The following is a 25,874-nucleotide window of genomic DNA, read 5'->3' as shown; positions in this document are numbered from 1 at the left end:
TGGCAGAAGTCCTCACAGTCCTCGATGATCCGAATAGAGGAAACTAGATTTGTCTCATATATATCTTAACTTCAACGAGTCCATGCTGGTTCCTAATGTTCACTTTCAAAGTGACTACCAGCCTTTCATTTAATAGTGCCATTTAGTAATAACTCTAGAATCTTGCCAGAAAATAAAACCAACTGTTATTTCTTTGGGGAAGGAACACATGAGTTTCTTGCAATAAAGTAGAGCTAAGGGCAAAGAGATGGGAATGGATACCAGACCACCTGACCTGCCTCTTGAGAAACCTATATGCAGGTCAGGAAGCAACAGTTAGAACTGGACATGAAACAACAGACTGGTTCCAAATAAGAAAAGGAGTACGTCAAGGCTGTATATTGTCACCCTGCTTATTTAACTTATATGCAGAGTACATCATGAGAAACGCTGGGCTGGATGAAGCACAAGCTGGAACAAGATTGCCGGGAGAAATACCAATAACCTCAGATATGCAGATGACACCACCCTTATGGCAGAAAGTGAAGAGGAACTAAAAAGCCTCTTGATGAAGGTGAAAATGGAGAGTGAAAAGGTTGGCTTAAAGCTCAACATTCAGAAAATGAAGATCGTGGCATCTGGTCCCATCACTTCTTGGGAAATAGATAGGGAAACAGTGGAAATAGTGTCAGACTTTATTTTTGGGGACTCCAAAATCACTGCAGATGGTGATTGCAGCCATGAAATTAAAAGACGCTTACTCCTTGGAAGAAAAGTTATGACCAACCTAGATAGCATATTGAAAAGCAGAGACATTACTTTGCCAACAAAGGTCTGTCTAGTCAAGGCTATGGTTTTTCCTGTGGTCATGTACGGGTATGAGAGTTGGACTGTGAAGAAAGCTGAGCACCCAAGAATTGATGTTTTTGAACTGTGGTGTTGGAGAAGACTCTTGAAAGTCCCTTGGACTGCAAGGAGATCCAACTAGTCCATTCTGAAGGAGATCAGCCCTGGGTGTTCTTTGGAGGGAATGATGCTAAAGCTGAAACTCCAGTACTTTGGCCACCTCATGCGAAGAGTTGCCTCATTGGAAAAGACTCTGATGCTGGGAGGGACTGGGGGCAGGAGGAGAAGGGGACGACAGAGCATGAGATGGCTGGATGGCATCACTGACTCGATGGACATGAGTCTGAGTGAACTCTGGGAGTTGGTGATGGACAGGGAGGACTGGCGTGCTGCAATTCATGGGGTCGCAAAGAATCGGACACGACTGACTGACTCAACTGAACTGAAGGGCAAACAAGAATAATGGCAGGCTCAATGCCTTAGACCTAGGATTTTTAAAGACAAGCACAGCAAACAATAGCAAGAGTGAACAGTGAATAGGACCCAAGATTCAGTACATAGGCCTTTATCATCCCACATAACTGTCAAGCAGCATTGTCTCAGCTAAGTCACAGCCGCTTAGGGACAGGACTGGCACCACATTCCAGAACTTCTAATGTCTAGCATCCTGCTCGATGGAGCTGACACATGTTGCTGCGTCTTGAGGCAAAGCACAGAGCAATGAACTCTCCCAAAGAGTATCTTTAAATTCCTAGATAGCAATTCTCAAAAAGCAGCCCAGAAACCCTTTGTCTGAAAGGTCAAAGCTCTTCTCATAAGAATACTAAGACCTTGTTTTCACTGTCCTCCTTTCAAGTGTACAGCAGAATCTTCCACAGGGTAAATGTGATGTGATCCTGGAATAGATTTAATGCAGAAGCAGATATGAGAATCCAGCTGTTCTATTAGGCCAGATATTAAAGGGATTTACAAAAATATAAAACAATGACACTTCTCTCACTAGCTTTTTTATTTTGGATCATAGCTATTTTTCACTAAAATATGTTATTCACAGTAATCTATGGCTTTATTGTTTTAAAATGAAATGAACAGATTTCAGTTTTAATTTCTTATATGATAAATATTGACAGGTATAAAAGGTATAACTCACATAAACAAAAGTTATTTGACATCCTCAAGGACTTATTTACTTATATAAATGTGTTTTTAAATTTAATTATTTTGAAATACAGTTGATGTGCAATGTTATGTTAGTTTCACGTAATACAGTGATTTGACATGTGCATACAGTATGAAATGATCATTGCAATAAGACTGTCCCCACACAAAGTTACACTGTTACTGACCATACACTATTATTGACCATATACCTTATGCTATATATTACATCCCATGGCTGATTTATTTTATCTCAAGGATTTTTAAGAATGTAAAGAAATCCTGAGACCAAAAAGTTGGAGAACTCCTTCATCTAAAAGAACAAGCTCTAAAGTTTATGTCTTGCTCCATGAGGGAAGACAAGTGGCTTAAGATTTCCAAGATTTCTTCCGGCCCTACAGCATAGGATGATGATTTAAACTGCCTTGTCGGGTTATTTTGAAGATTAGGTGGAGTGAGCTTGTGTGAAACTCTTAGCTCGGTGCAGGGCACATGAGGTCTCAGAAAATATTAGCCATCACTCTGATTATTATTGCTATGGCTACTACTATTGCAGCCACGATGAGGATTATTATTCCCTCTTGGCAATGTCTTTTACTCAGCTACTAGGGGATTTAGTCTTTGAACTTGTTAAATGTTCTTGGGCCTTTGCACTTGCCGTTTCCTTCACCTAGAATAGCTTTCCTACCTTTCTGTCCAGCAAATTCTCAACATCATTCTCATATGGACTTAGGGCTTCTTTTTCTTGGAAGCCTTTATTGACTCCCAGAAACTGTGTCAGGTGCCCTGCTGTAGGTCCGGATATTTGCCCACTCAGCACACTGCATCTTTACTGGCTTTTCCATGGCACTCTGAAGACTCTGTGAAAGTAGGGACCATATTTGGGTCACTGCTACAATCAAAAACCTCAGCACAGTGCCTGCCATTCAGTAAATGCTTGTTGAATTAATTTTGTAAGTCTCCAATTTCTACTCTTGACCTACCACTCCTTTCACATCCTGGAAAACCTAAGCAAATTTGGTACCCGAAATACTCTTGTGAGTCCTTTAGTCCTCAAATCTGATGTGAAATCTAAGCTCGAAAAATGACCTGGGGTTCATCTGTGAGTTTAAGGTAAAGGCTACTTATCTTAAAAGATGTTTGATTGTATGCCTTTTTTCCTAGGGATCCAAAATTGCGCAGGAGGTAAAACATCAACTTCTGTGTAAAAGTTGATCAATTCTTAGTTACAATTCAAACACAAATCAGTCACAATCTAAGACGGAGACCTGAGGTGGCTAGAAAAAAATGCTCCAATGTACAAGCATGACAGCTCTTACCGCTACAAGAAGAGTGAAGAATACTCAGAATGCTTTCTGCCTTTCAAGTTGCCTTTCCTTCCATTCTTAGTGGGAGGTCTGCCTGCACTTCTCTGATCCACTGATAGCAGCTCCGGAATTTCTATTTTAGAGGAATTTAGTGGCAATCTGATTGAATAAAGGGCTAGGAGACTTTTAAGCTATATTTGCATAGCAAATACTAATTTTTTACTGACATTGCATGTTTATTTTGGAGGGTATTCTTGGATATAAGAGGGTGCTAAGGACTTCTAACTCACCCCACTGCTGAAAGTACATCTATTTTTAGTACAGAGACATGTGAAATAAAGGAATAGGAAAGCCTGATAAGAGAGGTTTGACTAGCTCTCTTTTGTTATTGCTATTTACATTTGTAAACTTATACTCTGCTTGGTGAGAATTAACCAATCTGCTTTCAAAAAGATTTTAAAGTCTGAAAAAGCAGAGTTGACCTTGGGAATAAAAATTGACCATAGGAATAAACACTAGAGTATATTTATTAAGTTTGGGACCTAAAGAGATTAGTATAGCCATAAGGAAACAGGCAAGTTGACCCAAGAAAAATCAGACCTGAAGAAATCAGTTTATTACACAATTACTATATATTTCTTTCAGCTATAAACAGATACAATAGAATATATGACTTCAAGGACCCTGCAACCTAGTTGGGAAGACAAGAGAATGCCTTACAGGGTTATCCTTTCAGCATATCTATGAGACTACCCTTTAGTATTTACTGTTCCTGCTGGTTATTCTCTTAGCCTAATTATCTGAGGAAAAATAAAATGAGAAAAGAACAGGTGGAAAGGAAAGGGATTGTGGCTAAAAATATTGTGACATATGCTCCGTATTATTCAGAAATTGAAAGCTGGAAACTTCAGCTAACATTTGATGGGCGATATTGTTTTGCAGGGAAGAAAACTGAGGCCTGTCTAGCAAAATACCCCAGCTGATAATTGGCAGGCCTAAAACCAGAAGTCAGGTTCCCATCCCAGTGTCCTTTCCATTACAATCTAGTGCCTTTAAAGGTGGGGTGCAATAACTGGAGTCACTCTATACCTGCTGCTGCTGCTAAGTCGCTTCAGTCATGTCCGACTCTGTGCGACCCCATAGACGGCAGCCCACCAGGCTCCCCCGTCCCTGGGATTCTCCAGGCAAGAACCCTGGAGTGGGTTGCCATTTCCTTCTCCAATGCATGAAAGTGAAAAGTGAAAGTGAAGTCGCTCAGTCGTCCAACTCTTAGCGACCCCATGGACTGCAGCCCACCAGGCTCCTCCGTCCATGGGATTCTCCAGGCAAGAGTACTTCAGTGGGTTGCCACTGCCCTCTCCACACTCTATACCTAGGTCTGTGTTAAAGAGCCTTAGTTTTCCCTTTAATGGTTAGATGGTTTATGGAATTCTTTGATTACCTATACCAGAGTTTTGTTTTTCATTTTTAGTATGACAGTTTTCACTAATCCTAATTCTCAGTTCCCCAAATAGAATCTATCAATGCTGAAATTTCCAGTTTTTAATCAAAGGGAAAATTCAAATAATTAATCTGAATCACAGACTAGAAAGTGGGGGTTTTTTTTTCACTCATTTCTCCACTTTGATATTTTTAACTATATGAATTGTTTAGAAATTTTATATTTCCCTCCCGACCACTTTTCTGAATCAGTTTCACGTTTCAACTGGGGCATCTCTACCGGTTTTTCCTCCCATGACCTCAAACTCAACAGAAGGCCAGCTCCTAGTCTGCTTATCTCTATTTTTGTCAATGACACCATCATTCTTCCAGTCACCCAGGTCTGAAATCTTGGCATCATCTCTGACTTTTTCTTCTTCCTTTTCACTTCTAGTGGATCACCAGTTCCTGCGGCTTCTTCCTGAAACATGGCTCTCAAGTCCGTTTCTTCTTTTCTAATTCTGTTTTGTATGCGCCAAGTCCTGATAACCACATAACCAGGTGGTCACCATATGCTGCTTCCCGGTTTTGCCCTAGCAACCCATCCTGCATCTACTGTGGACTGCTCTCTCTCGAAATCACCATTAAAAACAAAACCCACAAAAGCTATTTCATTCCTTTGAGTCTAACTTTCCCCAGTTCCCGTGTCCATAGATGATCAAATTCAAACTCAGTAAGCCCTGGATTGTGCTGCCCGTATCTTTGGAACCTCGTCTCCCGTTTGCTTCATAGAACCATCCTCCTCACCGATCGTAACTTCTCTCCCCGGTGCTGGTTTCCACCCTTTGCTCACCCCTGGAAAGCATTCTAGTTTCATCTGAAATCGGCTTCGCTAACGTCAGCAACCAGGGGAACAGACCAGGACCCCTCCTCAAAATTACGCAGGTATCTACTGATAATTTCATTGAAGCAGCTTTCAGCCCTATCTCCCTAGAAATATCTGTACACGTCGGTCCTCTTCCCAAGTGGATAATTAACTTCTGTCCCACACGAAGCAACCTCCCTTGTCTTTGTATCCCAGCGCTTTTTTCATAATAAATGTTTATGGATAAGGATGAGTTGAGTGCAAAGATGTGAAGGCACAAAGGGGCACAGAGACATACCCCCTCTCCCCGCGCCCCCACAGTATGGGGTGCCGTGTGAAGCCTGCGGCGGCCTGGCAGCGTTCCGGGGCGCGGGGCGCAAGGTGCCCCAGGGGTGCAGCCCGGGAGCCGGAGCGCCCTCCCCCGTCTGGCTGGCTGGCGCGTCTGCGCTGCGGCCAGCCGGGCGGGCGTGCGGGACGCCTCCAGGGAGGCCCGGCGGTTCCGCGCTCGGAGGTAGGTGGTGCTGTTGCCGTGACTGTGTTCCTCATTGGCGCGGGGCAGAGAGGCGGAATGTTCAACTCCTGACTCGGGCGGAAGCGTGGGAGCCGCGCCGCGAGCAGCCGTCCCCTCGAACCCCGGTAGCCGTCCCTGCCCTCGCCGCGCGCCGGGCCTCGGCGCCCCCGGCTCTTGCTCGCGCCCGGCCTGGGAGCCAGGTAAGGGGCCAGGCCGGAGGCCGCAGGGGAGAGGGTGGGGGGCAGGCCCATCGCGATCGCGACTCGTCCCGGCGTCGCGGGCCCAGGCCCTGCCGCGGTCCGGGCCCCCACTGCAGGCACCCCTGTCCGACCCGGAGCCGGCGTCCCGGGCTCCCGCGGCCTTGCGCGGCCGGGAGCGGCTCGGGAAGTTCGCGCGGATCCGATGCAGAAGTTGGCGCCCGGAAGAGTGGGGCGCAGCCGGGGCGTCTCCTGCCGTCTCGGCCAGGCGTGCGGCGCCTCCGGGTCGCCGCTTTCCCTCCCCGGACGCCGGAGCGCCGGCCTCGCCGGGCGTGACCCGGGCGTCTCTCGCGAGGCGAGTCGCGAGTCTCCCAAATCAGCGCAGGGTGCAGGCCGCTTCCCGGGAGAGATGTTCGCGGGCGAGGAGAGCCCACTAACTTTTGCTTTCCTGCCAGCCGGCCCAGAAGCTCGCCTCCCGCCAAGGGCGACCGCGCCAGCCCTGCGCCGTGAGCCTGGAGCCCGCGCCCTCCCGCACTTCGAGGAGCCCCCGGGCCTTCCGCGGGCGCCGGGGTGGCCCTTTTGCCGACCCGCTGGCGTCCCGGATTCCTGGGCTCGGAGAAGTGGACCAGGCCTGGGGGTAAAGGCTGAGGCGGCCGCCAAGCCGCGTTGGCTCCTGACAGCTTGCAGACAAACTTTAACACAAAACTGACCAGTGGACATCGAGTTGCTTACTGAACGGGGCAATCGTTGTTAGAGTGCTGAAAATGTTCGTTTCTGATGCGCCTCTGGTCTTGCATAAGCACTGTTTATGGGGAAACTTAATTACTATTTTTGTTACTTTCTTAATAATGAAAGCAACACCATTTAGTGTCCTATTCCAGTGATACTACAATAAGCAGCTTCTCGTGAATGATAGTGAATTAGAATCGACTTACTGAATTAATTCGATGATTTTTGAGCTAAGGTGGTTGTTAAACTATATTCATATTTTAACCTTAAAGCTGTTTTAGGAGAAACCTTGCTCTCCTGACCTCCGTTGAGATAACAGCTAGGATTCCGTGGAACCAAACCGACAGACACATGTAGACAAAATGTAAACAAGAGATCCAAGACAGTTATTGTCTTCTTTGTAGTAGGCCCATCTCCACGATGAAATATCATGTCGTTTTTTGACTTTCAAAAAATATAGAATGGTTTCATTTTAATTATAGCTTTAGTCATTTGTGGAGCCTTTGTTTTCTGTTCCTCTACAATAGTGAGAGATTTGGGAGATTGTAAATGAATGCGAATTCAGTTTGTTTGGAAAGAGGAAATTAAAGAAACATGGTCTTTTAGAGCAATGTGTACTGTTTAATCTTTCACAATTTAATTTTTATTATAACTTTTTGGAGGTTATTTTGGGAGTTTTTTTTAACTGGAAAATATTTTTGTTTATATCAAAAGTTTTAGTGGTAATAATTCCAGAGTAAATGACTGTAATGGCAAAGACATTTTTTTCTTGTCTAGGAAAGCAAACAGATGATTGATCTCTTTTCCTTATTCTTTCAGGGAACACATAAGGACAAATTAAAAAGAGAGAGATATCCAAATATTAAGCACTGAGGATTTGGATCTAAAAATGGATGGTCAAAGATCTTGGGAACTAAGGGACCTTCTTGCCAAATAAGGATACTTGGCAGGCTACACTGTGTATTTTAAGTTAGCACAAGAGTGAGTGTTATTGGCAATATATTGGCTGAGTGCCTATCTGGAAAGAGCAGTGAAACTGACTTTGATAGGGCTTCAAAATTATAAACAGGAGTTAAAAGGGGCATAGAGTGAATAATCTAGTCATCAGAGAAAACGCTGGAGATATTACAGTGATGTTTAATGAAAAGGGGTCAGACATGGAGTGAAACTATTAGTGTGGAGTAAAAGAGAAAAGTGGATAGTTGATTTTAGAAATTGTTAGATTCAGAGAAAAGAAAGAGAATCAGTGATTTTTTAAAAAAACCAGAGAAGAGTGTTTGTGGTGATATAATCCTTCTTGGAATAAGATAGCCTTATATCTGTATCCAGAGATGTTGGAAATCAAAATTAATTTGCATCATCTGCTTTCCATTTTATTTGACCCAGGACAGATTGACAGAGAGGGTGTCCTGTCTATCTGAATGCAATAGAAACAGCTCAGGCACCTTTTGGTATACTGCAGGGATCATTTAGGCTACTTCTTGTGTGGCTACTAACCTTGCCCCACTACACACAAATAAGCAGAGTTCCAGCTGTGACCAGAAAACTGTACCTGGTAAGGAAAGAGAGCTATAATGTTCTAGCTTAGATTGGTTTGACTGATACGTGGGTGCTTTTGTGTCAGACCGTCCTATGGACAGCTGAACCATTGATTATGCCCTAATAGCAGTTAAATAATCCCACCACAGTAGAAGATGCTGTGAGAACAAAGCAGCCAGGCATTTGACATCGTAATCCCAACGTCATGATGGCTTCTAGGAAATTAAAGCCTCATGTTGAACTTTAGGTAAATGGTAAGCAATCTAATAATTACTAGAGTAAGAAAAGGGTTTGTTTAAAGGGAGGGAGAGAAAAACACAAGTTAGAAGGAGAAGGCAGAATGACAGCATGGGGAAAATATGGTGGAAAAAATGCTGTGACTTTGAAGTCAGACCTGAATTTGAATCTCAGTTGTGTCACTTTTAAGTTAGGCAACTTTTACATGCTTGATCCTCAATTTCCTCACATGCAAATTGGGGACAGTAATCCCTGCTTCGTAAGGATATGAGACAGCACATAGAAATGCTTTAACCAGTGCCTGAAACTTTAGCCGCCATCACTGAGTGATAGAGAAGGGGTTTTCCACATTCCCAAGTTATACTCAGAGAATGCTGCCTGTCTCACCTGTTCCCAGCTAAGGCTTGCCCTTGGTAGCCTGCCCTGTTCCCAGATTATACTTATGTGTACATGGAGGGCTAGCAGATTTTCAGAACTATTTTCTTGCTTTGCATATAAGGATTTCTAAAGCAGCTTTGTGCATACCTCTGGGTTTATACACGATTTATACATTGCTTTGTAATATTCTTGGGGAAGGGGAGGAGAATCTGAAAATTAGTGCATTTAAGTTTGAAGAATTTCGCAGCTATAGGAATAGTGGTTGATTATGACCTAGAAGACCAATATTGGAACCGTTCTTACAGCTAATTTTGAGCACAGATTACCTTCAGGGACCAACACTCTTTATGGACTCGTCTCTGGACCTCCAAAGAAGAAAATTGAAAACAGAAGGCAAGGGTTGCTGCCTGAAGATCATGGAGTAAATCTTTGCTGATTGAACTTTTCTACCAAAATGTCCTATTTAGGGGAAGAATGTATTCCTTCAGGGATCTGTAGGTATAACCATAAATACTTCCGGTGTAAGCAAGCACTTTCTCTCAGATCCTGCATTTAATCTTAAAAATTTATGTGACCATGGCATTCTTTTCTGTACTGTTTGACTTATTGAACAAACCAATACAAATACCAAGCATGTTTCTTCCCCCAAATCTTAGAGAAAAATCAATGCTGTAAGATGTGTGTTTGTTCATATACCTTCTTCACAGAGCTGGGTGCTCCCCCTGAGGGAGCATCCACATTTGAGGAGCTTGGGCCTGGTTCTGGAAAATAGTACTGTGCCATTGAGCTTCACAGCCCAGCCCGCTGCATGGGGTAATGCAATTCCATTATGCTGGGAAAAGAATAGTGTAGATTGTCATCCAAAGAGTTTTTATTTTCTGTGGTCACTCTGGGGCTTTCAAGGTCAGAAAAGCTCTTTGCTTTGGAAGTCAAGAAGAGGGGAAGATAGCTGTGGGATAGAAATGTGAAATACAGCTTCACCTTCTCAGCCAGTTTAGGAGGGGAAATTTAGGAGGACAGCCCGGTCATCTCCATTATTCCCATCATTGACATTGATCACCGTGTTCCTCCACAAGGGAGGGGGCTCTCTGTGTCAGGTTCATGACTACATCCCTAAGAAGGGAAGGGAGAGGTCAGTTAGTCATGGTGTACTCACAGGGTTGGAGTGGATCTTTATGAAACTCTTCATTCCTCTCCTAGTCTCCTCCCCAACTCTCCTTGAACACTCTCAGTGATAAGGAACTCACTACTAAACAGGGTGGCATATTTTCTTGTTAGGCAGCTCTGGTAACCCTGAATTCCATCTGTAACTTGTCTACAGATAGTGTGGCCTCTGGCTCTGTGATACATACTGTAGAGTCTTCCTTTGGTCTTATCTACTTTTAATGCCCCAGGTTTTGTTTGTTTTCATGTTACTTCAAGGTTAGCAAGTTTTAACTCTCATACTTCCCCTTCTCGGGGAACCTTCACTCTAGGTTTGTCCAAAATTGTACTCAGCCAAGAACGTGAGATACTTTCTATTTGACACGAGTAGAAATAAGAACAGAAACAAGAGCTGAGTAGAAGCAGAATCTTGAATGGGTGGGCTTATTGACTGAGTAGATCTTTCTTACTAGCAACTGCTTTCTCCTCCACCCCAACCTGCACCCCCAACACCTGTGAATTCCTCTTCTAGCCAACTCATAGAAATATGCACACTCTACACTTTTTTGCTATACTCAGACTCTGACCTCCTTCTCTTCCTCAGGCCTCCAATCATTCAATGCTCAAAACTTGTAATCGTTTGACACAAGGAACACCTGCACCGACCCGTGTCCTGGGTTGTACCTACTCATAGTTTCTTAGCTAGGCCTCTGTTTGAGCATGGACACATTTCCACAGGGCATTTCTGGGCATCAGTACCCCTTCTCCCTACATTTCTGTTCCTCATGTATTTTGCTTCTAGCAACAACATGTCTGGCAAAAAGCATGTCATGAAAGTCTCTCTTCTTTAACTGAAGTGTTTAACCTGTGCTTCAAGTAGAGGTTTATGTTCAGTTCAGTCGCCCAGTCATGTCCTACTCTTTGCGACCCCATGGACTGCTGCACACCAGGCCTCCCTGTCCATCACCAACTCCCGGAGTTCACTCAAACTCATGTTCATTGAGTTGGTGATGCCATCTAACCATCTCATCCTCTGTCGTCCCCTTCTCCTCCTGCCCTCAATCTTTCCCACCATCAGGGTCTTTTCAAATGAGTCAGCTCTTTGCATCAGGTGGCCAAAGTATTGGAGTTTCAGCTTCAACATCAGTCCTTCCAATGAACACCCAGGACTGATTTTCTTTAGGATGAACTGGTTGGATCTCCTTGCAGTCCAAGGGACTCTCAAGAGTCTTCTCCAACACCACAGTTCAAAAGCATCAATTCTTCTGCGGTCAGCTTTCTTTATAGTCCAACTCTCACATCCATACATGACCACTGGAAAAACCATAGCCTTGACTAGATGGACCTTTGTTGGCAAAGTAACGCCTCTGCTTTTTAATATGCTATCTAGGTTGGTCATAACTTTTCTCCCAAGGAGCAAGCGTCTTTTAATTTCATGGCTGCAATCACCATCTGCAGTGATTTTGGAGCCCCCAAAAATAACGTCTGCCACTGTTGCCACTGTTCTGCATCTATTTGCCACGAAGTGATGGGACCGGATGCCATGATCTTTTATTTGTGTTTATATTATGTTTATGTTATTTATGAGATTTATGTTATTTATGTGATAAAGGAGAGAGAGGAAAAGAAGTGGAACAATAGCTGTTCTAGGTTTTAGACTTTTAAAGTTGGCTTCTCTTAGATACCCAGATCCTCTTCATGGTGCCCTGCAACCTGTTCTAGATAAGATAGCCTGCTTTCTAGTGGCAGCCTTGGAGGAAGGAAGGCAACAGCTAGGGTAGACACAGTACTGGTGAGTTCTATTCATACCTAGTCTCCAGCTAGTCTTACAGAACTTACCTATCATAGCAGAATAGCAGTCCTGTTCAGGAACAGAAGCTCTGCATCTTTGATCTTGATGTTATAAACAAATATATCAACCTCAGAGCTTTCCTCCTTTTTGAAAAAGACTTGCAGAAAAAAAAAAAAAAGAATTGCAGAACTGTAATCCAAGTGGTATTGTTTTTATACACATGATAAAGCACATTTTTATTAGTTTATTCACTAATCTTCATTAAGGAAGCTGAAATAATGCTAGCATAAGTAAATACTAGGGTAGCAAGCTTGGCAAAGGAATTTGTTGAGGTTTAGGTTTGTTTGTTTGTTTTTGTCATATTCAGGTCATGACAAAACAAATGATTTTTTTTTTCTATATTGTATCAGAAAATAAACTTTTAACTTTACTTTTGTGAAGAGAGGAAATAGAGTAGTATAAGTAAAGGATAGAGAAAGGATCTGAATTGAGAAATAATAGGCCTGTATAAACCTAAAAGATAAAAAAATCCAGAAAAAGTCCAAGAGTCTATTTTCTAATAAAGTTAATCCTTTTATAAGTAGATTTAATTTTTTTAAATTAACCAGTCCATCCTAAAGGAAATCAGTCCTGAATATTCATTGGAAGGACTAATGCTGAAGCTGAAACTCCAATACTTTGGCCACCTGATGTGAAGAACTGACTCATTTGAAAAGACCCTGATGCTGGGAAAGATTGAAGGCGGGAGGAGAAGGGAATGCCAGAGGATGAGATGGTCGGATGGTATCACCGACTCAATGGATATGAGTTTGAGTAAACTCCGGGAGTTGGTGATGGACAGGGAGGCCTGGCATGCTGCAGTCCATGGGGTTGCAAAGAGAGGATTGAGAAAAAATATAAAATATACACAAAGAAACTTAGATACTGTAATAAGGATTTAGGGAATCAATGATACAGTAATCTATTTTTGCTCTGCAAAACTAATGGAGATATAATATAGAACAATTCTGAAAACAAGGAGAGGAAAACTATTGAGGAAAGGAATCCTAACTACAAAGACTGAGAAGTAGATGGTTAAATGTGATATCAAGCTTTCTTAAAATAATTGGGTGACCACAGTGTCCATTTATTGAGTATTATGTACCGTGTGCACGGCCCTGTGCAAGGCCTTTCACAGCGTCTCCCACTTCGAAACAACCACATGGGATGGGCTTTACTGCCAGGGAGAAAACTGCTCAGAGAGGCTCGGTGTCCCACCCAGGGCCTAACAGCTGGTCAGTGCAGATTTGCTACTAGAGCTAACTGGGTCTTTCTCTGGGATCAAAGCTATGTTGTGTTCAAATATCTGTTACTTGGAAATAAGACTTAAGAGGTCAAATAATACTATGCAAACATGTTAACTTTTGGACTATCAATTTTTAAACGTTTGGTAACAGAACGGATATTTCATTTATTGGGTCTGGAAATACCATGGTCTTGAGAAAAGTGATTGATTCAAGGTTACTGAGAGGTAGAGGCAGAGTTTTTATTTTTTGGGGCTGTGCTGGGCAGTTTGTGGGACCTTAGTTCCCTGAATCCATGCCCTCTGCAGCGGAAGTGCAGAGTCCTAACCATTGGACTGCCACGGAATTCCCTAGAGGCAGAATTCTAACTCACATCTATCTACTTCTAAACTTCACGGGTTTCTTTTATTCCTCTTTTTCAAAAATCCAGGACAAAAGTCCATTTTTTTTTTTTGGACTGGAAGGCTAAAAACTTTGAAAAGTAAAATAACCTTCCCTTTAAGGTTTTCTTCCTATAGTTCCACTTTTGATAATAAGCTGATGGTACGATTTATGCTTTCAGCAATTAATAGTTTTAAAATATATTTAAATTTTACTTTAAGGAAAACAAAAAATTTTTTGGTTGCACCCTGTGGCTTGCAAGATCTTCGTTCGCTAGCTAGGGATTGACACTAGGCTTCAGACAGCGAAAGTGCAGAGTCCTAAGTAGTTACTACTACTAAAGTAGTTACTAAAGTCTTACTACTTGAGGACTCTAGTGATTTGATTCAACCACTGAGTTAGTGATTTTCAATATTTTCAGAGTTGTGACACTCGCTTAGGCTTTCCTTTTTGTCATATCCCTGTTCTAACTTACTCCTCAGTGCTCTGTGGTAGATACTTATCAGTAGCATTTAAAACAGCTTTGAGAGTTTATGAAACCAAAGTTAGGATGCTATAGAATTAGGACTGGGAATTATTGCATGGAGGAAAGTTGTCTTTCTTGTGTAAAAGCAATTATTTTAGCATCGTAGAATGACAGCATCATTTGACTGGGTGTACTATGTAAATACATTTATATGGATGACTTTTATTAAATTCTAGTGTCTTCACTGGAGAAGACACCTAAAACTTTAGAACATAATCTTCCCCAAGATGCTCTAAGTATAATTAATCTGCAACTCTGATTGTCCTTTCTTCTGGTCATAAATTGATCCTCTTAGAATAATGATTTTCAAGGAGGGAAAGCCCAAAGGGAAAAGTAAATATATGTGGTCAGACAGTCATGTAGATGGCAGTGGGAATCTCAGTCAGGCTCTTTAGCTAAGTCCATGATGCTTTGCCAAGCTTACTGGAGTGAAAACCTGTATTCATACACCCCAGAATTGTTAGTCTCTTTGGTAATCAGATGGTTCTTAATTTTTTATGGTCCCAATAAAACACTCAAGTAATTATATAGTTCCATTCATACACAGCCAGTTTCCAAAAGGCAGGATGTATCACAAAGTGAGTAACAGTGATTCTGGGAAGAGCTGACTGGTTGCCTCATCTCAGAGTGAAGATCCTGAGAACTATGCTTCTCAGAAGTCTGCCTCTCTCTGGTACCTCTGGGTCAGTTTCAAATGGGACTGATCCTGCCTCAGGTTACCCTGGACTTGCTCTGTACCTGAGGGTTCGGATCTTATTCATATCAATCTCATCCTGGTTCAGATCTCTGTTCTGAAAGGATTTCCTCCCTCCTCCTCTGTCTTCCTTCTCTTCTCTCCACCCTTCTCTTCTTCCTCCTCACCCTTCCTCCTTCTCTAACCCTAGAGATCCCAAATATACTCTTCTTAGTCTCCCAAAAAGCCTAGGCAGCTGTTTCCGGATCAGGATTTGCTTCAGAATCCTTTGGAGGGCACTTATAAAAACTACAGTTCTCAGATTTTACTTAATCTGATTGTAATCTTTCCAGCTGCAAATGGTATAACAGGAATAACCAGAAGTTATTTGATTGGTTTTTGATTCATTCATTCAACACATATTTTTGAATGGAATAAGTGTGATATGCTGGCTGCATAGTAGCTACTGAAGATTCATATGAAAATAGAAATGTGTTTCACTTTTAAAGAATTTATAGTCTGGTGGGAAGTAAGTGGGAAAGATGAAAGGATAAAGAAAGGGGCCGTGGCACAAAAAAAGGAGAATTAACTGTGTTCAGGGGGCTCAGAGGAGATGGTCAGGGACATCACTGGGCAGGGAAAGGCATTCAAAACAGAAACCCTAGCCTGGGCAGAGGTGTGAAGATGGGAAAGCATGTTCTGGGAACTGCAAATCTGTCCTCCTGTGTGTCTAGGGGGCTGGAGGAGGAAATAAGAAGTAAGAATGGCTGTAAGTGGTAAAGAAAGATCACAACGAAATTTTCTGGAATTAAAAGACATGAGTCACAGATGGAGAGTATACTGAATATGCCACCAATGAATGAAAAAGACTCACTCCTAAGCATATCCTATTAATTTCAGGATTCTAGGGTTGAATACCAGGTCCTAAATGATTTCAGAAAGGAAAGAATAATGTAAGCAGAATTGGTAAGCAGAGTAACTTCAGACTTGCTCTACAGACACATTAGAAACTAGATGAGTATGTGGTAATACTTGTGAAATTATCAGGAAATAACTTCCTACCTGAAAACATACTACCAATCAAGACATTTGAAGACATACAGATTCTCCCCCCAAAACTGCGTCCTGGGCACTCTGCTCAGGTGGCTAATGGGAGATGTGCTGTGTCAAAGTAAGAGACTAAACCAAGAAAGGGAAGCCAGGAGTTCCCACAGAGGAAAAGATGAAGGATGCTGAGGATGATGGACAAGCCAGTGCAATCAGACCTGGAAAGCCACTGCTTCAGCCAGACTGCTCAAGGTGAAAGGTATAGGAGAAGTGTCTCCTAGAAGAAAATAGACCCTCCTCCCCCGTTACCTGATGTTTTTACTTTACTGAGAGGAGTTTTGCAGTTCAGAGAGTTTGATGAGGTGAATACGTTTTGGATGTATACAAAGCTTAGTGAAGTGAAAGTCACTCAGTCATGTCTGACTCTTTGTGACCCCATGTACTATACAGTCCATGGAATTCTCCAGGCCAGAATACTGGAGTCGGTAGCCTTTCCCTTCTCCAGGGGATCTTCCCAACCCAGGGATTGAACCCAGGTCTCCCGCACTGCAGGCGGATTCTTTACCAGTGGCTAAACAAACAGCAAAAACCAAAGCAAACCACTAATAACTCAGGGAGAAATGAATAATTATCCAAGAAAGCAAAAGTCATTGAGTCCTGCTCAGCACTCTTGGGAATAACGTTTACCTTGCCAGACTGCTGTAAACAGTGAATATTGACTTAACCAAATGTTACAGTAGAGCTGGATGCTGGGAGGATAGGGCACGTGAGACGTGTTTGATGTAAGGAGGTAAAGGATCGGGGATGAGAACTAATCTTTTTCTTCCACAGGGAGAAGTGAATAGGTAATAACTAAAATGGAACAATCAGGAACTAGCTATATAAACACACTTTTAGAAATGTACTAATAGATATAAAAATATCGTATGAAATATAAATATCAGAATAAAATCCTAAGTGAGTTGAAATTAGTTCCCCCTGAAGAGAGAATTGGGTGTGAGGAGGGGTAGGACAGGGGATTTCTAGTTTTCATTTTTTTGGGTAAAAGTAAAAATAGTAAAAATATAGTATTTATAACACCGAGGGACTCTTACACGCAGTGTTTTGCATTTTGTTGAACAAACATTTTGCAGATAAGAACAAACTTGCATGTTCTATGTACCTATCTTTGGCATGGTCTTAAATTTTGTGTTTTGGGGGGTCTTTTTTTTTTCTCTAATTAACAAAATATGAATCAAAGCAAAAGTTAGGTAACATTTTTGCCTCAAAAATGTACTGACTGTATTTTGATACTGTGTTTATTTATGTAGATTCTAAAGCTATCGTTTAAACTTCGGAGGGTAAACAGTCTTCTGTCTTGCCTTCATCCCAAAGTAGAGTCAGGTTTGACTTCACTTAAGAAATCAGCATTCTTCAGTGACCTGATGCTCCTAAAATGGACTGGCTAGTCAGCAGCACAGTGAGATCTATAATAGATACGAATTTGTACTAACGTGTAATAGATATAAATTGCCCCATCTCCTTTTTCTTTTGAAAATAATCAGATTCCATAGAAAAGTTATAAAACGCCCACATACTTGTCACCAGTTCTTAACATTGTGCTGGATTTGCCTCCTTCCTTTCTGTACCCATTCACTTTTTTTTTGGAGGGTGAAGGGGAGTCGAACTATTTTAAATTAAATTGGAGATATCATACTTTGATACAGCACCCAGTATATCTTCCAAGAACAAGGACATCCTTCTAGAAAACCAAAATGCCATTATTTGCCATGCAGAAAATAGTATTATCTAATGTATAGTTAATATTCAAATTTCCCTAAAATCCTTATAATTGACTTCTGCAGTTTTGGGGGATCCAAAATCTAGTCAGTGATCATGCATTGCATTTAGTCATATTTTTTGAAGTCCTCCATATACTAGAAGCTTCCCTGCCTTTTAAATCATGACTTTGACAGTTATGAAGAGGCCAAGGGAGTTGTTTTGTAGAATGTCCTATACATACGGGTTCATCTTTTTGCTCCCTCAGTATAAGATTCTGATTTACAATTTGGGAAGAACATGTCTAAAAACTTCTTTATCCATCTGCTTTTTTTACGGGTTCAAAATTTTAGACCTTCTTGTTCTTGGTTGTAGGTTTTTGTTTTGTTTTTCCTGCTAATTTGTGGTTAGGTATAGAGTGTGAAGAATTACCCCTTACCTGGAGAATAGTGAAACTCCTTAGACTGCAGAAAATATCACTGTAATCTCTGTGAGAGGTAATCTATTCCTCTGGAAACAGGCATAATATTTTTTTTTTAAACATTCTTGGCAGAGATCACTGGATGACTTAATATATTGTAATCAAGGGCAAATTTTCTGCTCTTTAATTAAGTTCTGCTACAGGACACAGTCCAGGGAGCCACTTCTGGAAAGCACTTGGCCAGCTCTTCTCTCATCCCAGAGCTGACCACTTGCTTTTGGAATCCCAGCCCCAAGCGTGCGTTCTGTTTGCAGGGTTTGGGCCCTCCCGAGCCAGCATGCTCAGATGCTTAGGTTATGTATATTTTATGTGAAGTGAGTACAACGCAGGGAGATGGCATGCCTCAGATGCCAGAAGAGCTGTGCAAGCCTCCTGCTGAGAGCACACTTCCCGTTTGTCTTTGCGTGGGAGAGAGACCTGGTTTCACGGTAGCCTTGAGGCAGAGCTGCTGGGGATGTGCAGGAAGTGCTGTGGCAGGCTTTGTCCGGGGGGGAAATCTGAGCCATTTCTCTGGGGACAGCTGTATTTCAGAGTCTGGACAGGTTGCTGTTGAATTTTGCTCGGGCTACCAGGGTAAGTGTTTTCATGTTGGTTTGTTTATACGTCTGCGTTTCTTCCTCCTAAGTCATCAAGGCTTTTTGTGGACGCACCACAGGACTTGGTATATATTAGCTAAAGTGGAATTCAGGGGTTTCATTCTAATATGTTTCTAATCCAGCTTTTTTTTTCCCCTTTCCCTCTGCAGATTTTGTGGAAGTATAATACTTTGTCATTATGAGATGTCGTCTCTCGGTACCTCCTTTGTGCAAATTAAATTTGATGACTTGCAGTTTTTTGAAAACTGCGGTGGAGGGAGTTTTGGGAGTGTCTATCGAGCCAAATGGATATCACAGGACAAGGAGGTGGCTGTAAAGAAGCTACTCAAGATAGAGAAAGAGGTAAGGTCTTTTCCTGCTATCAGAAGTGGTCGTGATAGCACTTATGTAAGCTTTTCAACCTAGAGTCAGAGGTCACAGGCTGCCAGGGACCTAGCAGAGCCTTCGGGGCTGATCCATGAGGCTGTTTCCCAAATTTCCATTCTGGGAGCCCCATAAATAGCAATCGGTGCCACGTGTGCTGTAGGGTTGAGTTTTACTAGGGGTCATCTGAACTGAGAGGATTTCTTTCCATGGCGTGCAAGACCGAATGTTCTCTGAGCTCTTGTCCTGGGGAGGTGAGCGCTCAGGTCTTCCCAGACTTTAGGCTTTGCCCTGGGTCAGCCAAAAGGGGTCAGTAAAGAGTAGTGTGTAAAGTTTTCATCCCCTTTCCACTTTTCTGGTGAATTTGTGGTCCCCAGGACTTGCCTTTTTGAAAAACAAAAAGCATTATTTCTCTATTGAAATAGAAGCAATACCAGCTTCTTGGATTTCACCTCTACTTGAAGTGCAGAGTGATGGATTTTGTTTAATAAAAGTGCTACACAGAGAGCTGCTCTACTTGTAAAATTGAAAAAAACGTTTTGACTTTCAGAGTCTGGAATTGGTGCTGGTCCTAGTGGAGCTCAGAACTTGTACACAGGCCCTTCATCTTTCTTAGGAAAGTGACACAGCATCGTCCCCACGTTCAGTTTGGTACCCAAACCCCACAGTAAAGCTAGCTGCAGAGATGACTTGCAGGAGCTCAGGGTGTCAGTAACTTTAAATAGCTACCCTCTAGAGTTTGCTTTGGTTGGTTCTATTTATGCCGTGTTTTGGCTAATTATTGTTCTTCTCAGTATGTTTTTAAAGTGAACTTTTCCATAAATATCCTTTAATCTCCCTGAATGGTTTCCTTTTTTTCATTAACTGCTGTCAGGGAACCACAGCAGTTGGTTCAGAAAGGAAACCGAAATGGCCAAAATAGAAAGCGCTTTGTGTCGTTCCCTCCCAGCACTGCTTTGTGACTATGTGACCAGCAGTGGTGTGTATGATTTGTGAACCCAAGCCAGAGGACTAAGATACCTCTGTAGGTTGTAGAAAGCATTAAGAAGTGATAGCTTTTAAAGCTAATGTGTGCTCCAAACCAAAAGGCTGCTACGTAGAAAACGTTTTCTCCCAGTCATGTGTTGATCAATAAATTTTTAAACAGTAGCCAAATAATAAAATTATTTCTTACTCTGGAGTTGAACCTATCTTTTTTTTTTTTTAATCTGGTGAACTCTTGAGCCCTTTATAGGCAGGCATTGTTGTACTCATTCTGCAGGTTGGGAAATAGAGCTTTGCAAAATATGTACAGCTGCCCCAATAGGGGTGGATGAAATCCAGACCGGACCCCCTATTCTCTAGTTTTTAATTCTGAAACCTCTAGTTTGACCAGGTAAGAACAGATAATAAACCGGTTCCATCAAATTTATATTCAAGAAGTATATAAGTATGCTAATATTTTTAAGCATCATACGACTTCAGTACAGTGAACGTGTTCTTATGTGATTGTTGGATATGAGAAAGACTTTGAGACGTGAAACAAATTTTGATAGGAAGACAGAAATTGCAGCCCATTGACTCCACCGCCATCCATAGCCAGTAGCATTTTTTACTGTCTGAGAGAGAACCAGGAACATGACACAGGGAAGCACAGGAGTGAAAGCAGGAACTGGAAACTGCCAGATCCTGCTCTTGTGTAGATATTTAACTAGAGTGCATATCATTCAGAATTGGAGCTGACTACAGTAAACCACAGGAGCATGCCTCATAAACTTCTAAGTCGGAAAAACAGAAACTCAGTTTCAGCTCTGGGGCTCGGTTTAGGCAGTGACTGTGAGTGATAAAGACGCACGCTAAGTTACTGCAAAGTGTCTCCACACTTTCTGACTTAATGTGTGTTCAAGATGTAAATAATTTTGACTAGGGGTTGGCAGTTATTGGAAAGGAAATATGCATTTCTTATGTAAATGTTTGTTATACTTTATGAACTATGTGTTGGCTTGGTGGCTAGATGTTTTCTCAGTGATAAGATAAAGGTTATACGCTCTGGATTTTTTCTAATTTATAGATTCAGTCCTGTGTCACTTGGTCATTTTTGCGAATCAATCTTAGAAACAATGGAACATTTAATAATATATTTGTAGCTCACTCATGGAACTCTTTAAGAATGACCTAATGTCTGGTTAAATATATATATGTTTTATGAAAGGTAGAAAAAGTTTATATATAACTCTTTAATTCTGCTTATGTGGGCATATAGAGGAACTTTTATTTGTAGACCTCTAGCAATTCATGGGGTCGCAAAGAGTCGGACACGACTGAGCGACTGAACTGAACTGAACTGAACCGAGTTTAGTGAGTATATATTACTTTTCTGATTTAGGAAAAAAAGAAAAATGGCATTTACTTAAAATTTTGGTAGTTCTTTACAACTTAGTTTTTTAAAATATTCATCCATTTGTTTTGTTTTTTAGATTCTACCTATAAGTGATAGCAATAGTATTTGACCGTGTAACTCATTTCACTAAGCTCTAGGTCCATCCATGTTGCTGCAGATGGAAAAATTTCATTTTTTTCTATGACTGAGTAGTGTTCCATTGTACATATAATATATACCACATCTTCTTTATCCATTCATCTGTTGATGGATACTTAGGTTGCTTCCATATCTTGTAAAACTTCATTGTTAAAAAAACCTTTACACCTAGTGAGAAACTACAAGGAGGGACCATGAACTGTAGCATATCATTCCCCTAGAATCACAGCTGATTGACATTGTGCAACATTTGCTTTCTCTCTCTATATTATTGATTTATATATTTTATATATATATGTATTGATTCTCTCTCTATATTATTGATTATATATTTTCTAGTGAACATAAGGGTAAATTGCAGATGCTATGTACCTTTATCTCTAAATACTTTAGCTTCTCTGAAGAACACAGCTATAATGCAACTATTGGAAATTTAACATTGATTCAGTAGTACCAATTATACAAGTCTATTTTCAGATTTTTCCTATTGTCCCAATAATGGCTTTTTATGGCAATTTTTTTTTTTTTCCTAATCCAGAATCACATACTGCATTTAGTGATATATCTATTTAGTCTGTTTTAATCTGCAACAACTTCTCTGCCTTTCTTTGTTTTTTCAACCTTGACATTTTTGAAGTGTGCTGGGAAGTTTTTGTAGAATATCCATCATTTGGGGTTAATCTGATTCCTTTCCCTCTCGCCTGGTTTAAGGTTATGTAGTTTTGGTAGGAATGCTATATAACAACACAAGTCCTTGGCTTATCTTAATGGAAGACCTATTATGTCATTTTGTCCTATTATTGGTGACATTAATTATGAATCTTTGATTAAGAGAGGCTCACCCAATTTATCCCCAGTAAAAATACCTGTTTTCTCTTCATAATTAATTATTAAGATATTGATAGATACTTTGAGGTTATGTGAATACCTTCCCTCAACAAATATTACCCAATGTCTTTAGCATCCATTGGTGACTCTTGTTTGAATCTAGTATTATTATGACAGTAACAGTGTAGAAAGCAAAAGGTTCTAGCATGAATGAGAGCCTTTCTTCCTTCCTTTCTTCAGTTGTTTATTGATTCATTTATTTATTTATTGTTTATTGATCCATTTTTTTATTGTTTCCTTGTAAACTTGAGGATTCTTTTTCGAATTTGGAATGTTACAGCTCACTACTGTTGTTATTCACTTTCATGCTTAAATTGTTCCTGATTTAGCACGTAAGAGTCCCTTCAGTTGGCTCCTATGTCCTTTTGATGTGTCTCCATCATTGGCATGAAAAGATGCTCCAGGCTCAGTTAGTTCCATAGTATGATATTCAGAAACCTAGATTTGGCTAACAGGTTTGCTTATTGTAGACTGTTTAAAAAGGAGCCTTTGTCCTTTGGGGAGAACAAATGGTCATAGATAACTTTTATTTATGGAAGCATTTAATTACAATTGAAATATCATATATCTGGATAGTTATGAGCTGTGATACACTCCTATTAGATATGTAAATTGATATATGTTTTGGGGAAAAGTTTAGCAAATATATAAAAAAATCTTAAAATGTTTCCTTCCTTTGAGCCAGAAATTTTACTTTGAGGAATTTACCCTGAGGAAATAATTTGAGACACGCAGGAAGAAGGGTCTAATAAGTTGCTTATCTCAAATAAATAATAAAGAATTGGAAATAATTCAAGTGTCCCACAACAAATTATCTTTTAATTATGCTACATTCTTACCCTTCCTCCCCCCAAAATGTGAAAGGTGATGATTGTGTCAATTAACATGATCATGGGAATCATATCACATTGTACAGTACCTACGTATATTGAAATCATCATGTTGTATGCTTTAAATATATTACAGTTCTACTTGTCAGTTATACATAAATGAATATGAAGAAAATTATGCTACATCCGTATAATGGAATTCCATTGCATTTGGAAGACTACTTAAAAAGCTAGGAAAATACTCATATCGCTAAGTGGTAAAAACAAGTTACAAAATAACATAGGTACTATCATCCAGGTGTCTTCATGTTGTCTGTGTGGTATTTTTATGATACTTTCCTTTGTTTTTCATATTTTTCTATGCTGATTTCATATTTCTTTTCCCCCCAACATTTTATTATGAAAATTTTCAAATGTAAAGAAAAGTTGAAAGGGTGAAATTGAACATCTGTATGTCTACCCTGTAGGATCTGTTATTAGCATAAACTCTTGCTTTATCATATGTGTGTCTGTGTATTCTTCCATCCATCAGTCCATTTTGATGCATTTCAAGATGAGTTGCAGATGTCAATAGTTTGCTTTTAAATATTTTAGTGTGTGTATTATTACCAGAGTTATTATTTGTTTGCAGGCTTGTTATCTTTTGAGATAAAATTTGCATAAAGTGAAACACACATATCACTATGTTTTGACAAATGTAAACACAGTGTAACCCATATATTTACAGAAAAAAAAAAACCCTCAAGAAAAGTCATAGTTCTGACAACGTTTGTCACTTTCTAAGGATGTTCAAGTGAATTAAGTTTTTTATAAGCCACTTTAGTAGGTCACAACTCACAAATTTTCCAGTCCCCGTATGTGCTTTTTAAATGTTTAATGTTCACTTCTCCTTGCTTTCTCATAGCAGTGCTATAGGATTTTCAGTGGTAATTTAGTTTGTTTTTATTAGTTGCAGATTTACTTATAGAGTGCTACTTATTTTTGTTAAAGTTTTAGGAAAAAATGGTTTGATCTTAAGCTTACATGCCAAAGGTAAGAAAAGAAGTCATTATTATATCTTTTTGGTAAATTCTCAAATGAGCTGAGATCAAACCAAACTGCTTAGGCAGAAATTGAAGCAAGGAGTGGAGAGGGCAGAGGAAGACACCATGGATCCCAGTGTCCTCTTTCCAACCCCCGACCCAGAGGAGAGCAGCCTCTGCACTAGCGGTTCATCATCTTCACAGTGTGAACCAGACAAGTCTGTGCCTGGCACTTTTTTCCTGTCTGAGAGATGGAAGCCTGCAAGCATTCGTAATCTATTGATATTTAACCAAAGTAGGAAACCAGATTTAAGTATAAGATTTGAAGGAAACATTCTTCCCCAAAAGAATAAAAAGGAAGCAGAATCCTCAAAAGCTGAAATATGAGACCCTTTCTTCAATTGCCTTCCTTTTATAAAACCTCACTTCCTTTATTAAAAAAAATTTTTTTCCTACCAAATTTGACTCTTCTGTGTGCGCGCGTGCTTGCTAAGTCACTTGAGTCATGTCCAGCTCTTTGCAACCTCATGGACAGTAGCCTGCCAGTATTCTCTGACCATGGGATTATCTCCACAAGAATACTGGAGTCGTTTGCTATTTCCTCCTCCAGGGGATCTTCCCAACTCAGAGATGGAACCTGCTTCTCCTGTATTGGCAGGCAGATTCTTTACCACTGAGCCACCTGGGAAGCCCCTTTACCATTGTAGAAATATTGAAAGCCAGATAGAAGATTCAAAACTTTCCCACAGTGTAAATATTTATAGGTAGAGAGAAAAGATAAAAATATCAAAACTGGTCATAGGAACAGGAACTCTCAGTAACTTTTTATATAAAGGGGGAAATACTGGTGTGAGATAGAAAATGCAATAGAAATTGAAACAGAACTCAGAAGGAACTTTAGTAAAAATAAGAGCTTTGATTATATAGATTTTATCAACATAACAGCATTTTGTGATTCATAGAAGTCTAGCTAATGTTGTTGCCATCTTATTAACTCTTGAGAGACCCTTTTTCCTCTTCTTTGCAGTTCTGTAGATGACTTTTTGGGCTTCCCTCATAGCTCAGTCAGTAAAGAATCTGCCTGCAATGCGGGAGACTTGGGTTCGATTCCTGGGGTCAGGAAGACCCCCTGGAGAAGGAAATGGCAACCCACTCCAGTATTCTTGCCTGGAGAATCCCATGGACGGAGGAGCCTGGGGGGCTACAGTCCATGGGGTCGCAAAGAGTCGGACACAACTGAGTGACTTTCATTTCATTTCATTCATTTCAGCTGACATTTTAGTGAATTAATTATTTGCATTCACTTAATTGTAGGAATGATGTTTTACTATTTTCCCCATCCCTGAGCACAATAAAGAAGAATAACAGTATTTACTTTCTTTGTAAATCCTCTCAGCATGTCAATGTA

The 25,874-nt window shown here is 40.7% G+C and overlaps 1 protein-coding gene across 5 annotated transcripts in view; it reads left to right on the top strand.

Annotated features, from left to right (window-relative positions):
* The first annotated feature begins 5,967 nt into the window (after nucleotides 1-5,967).
* MAP3K20 (mitogen-activated protein kinase kinase kinase 20) overlaps nucleotides 5,968-25,874 on the top strand; it is a 166,716-nt gene continuing 146,809 nt past the window's right edge. Inside the window, exons 1-2 of one of the 5 annotated variants that reach the window (XM_006063028.4) lie at nucleotides 5,968-6,085; nucleotides 18,995-19,187. In XM_006063028.4, coding sequence (XP_006063090.3) covers nucleotides 19,029-19,187 — 159 coding nt within the window. In that variant the 5' untranslated portion in view covers nucleotides 5,968-6,085; nucleotides 18,995-19,028. The other 4 variants (XM_044933693.2, XM_044933707.2, XM_044933714.2 and 1 more) reach the window with 4 other exon arrangements.

Source organism: Bubalus bubalis, chromosome 2 (assembly GCF_019923935.1).
Source record: "Bubalus bubalis isolate 160015118507 breed Murrah chromosome 2, NDDB_SH_1, whole genome shotgun sequence".
Classification (NCBI taxonomy): domain Eukaryota; kingdom Metazoa; phylum Chordata; class Mammalia; order Artiodactyla; family Bovidae; genus Bubalus; species Bubalus bubalis.
Note: the sequence above shows the minus strand (reverse complement) of the source record. Positions and strands in the feature narration are given on the sequence as shown.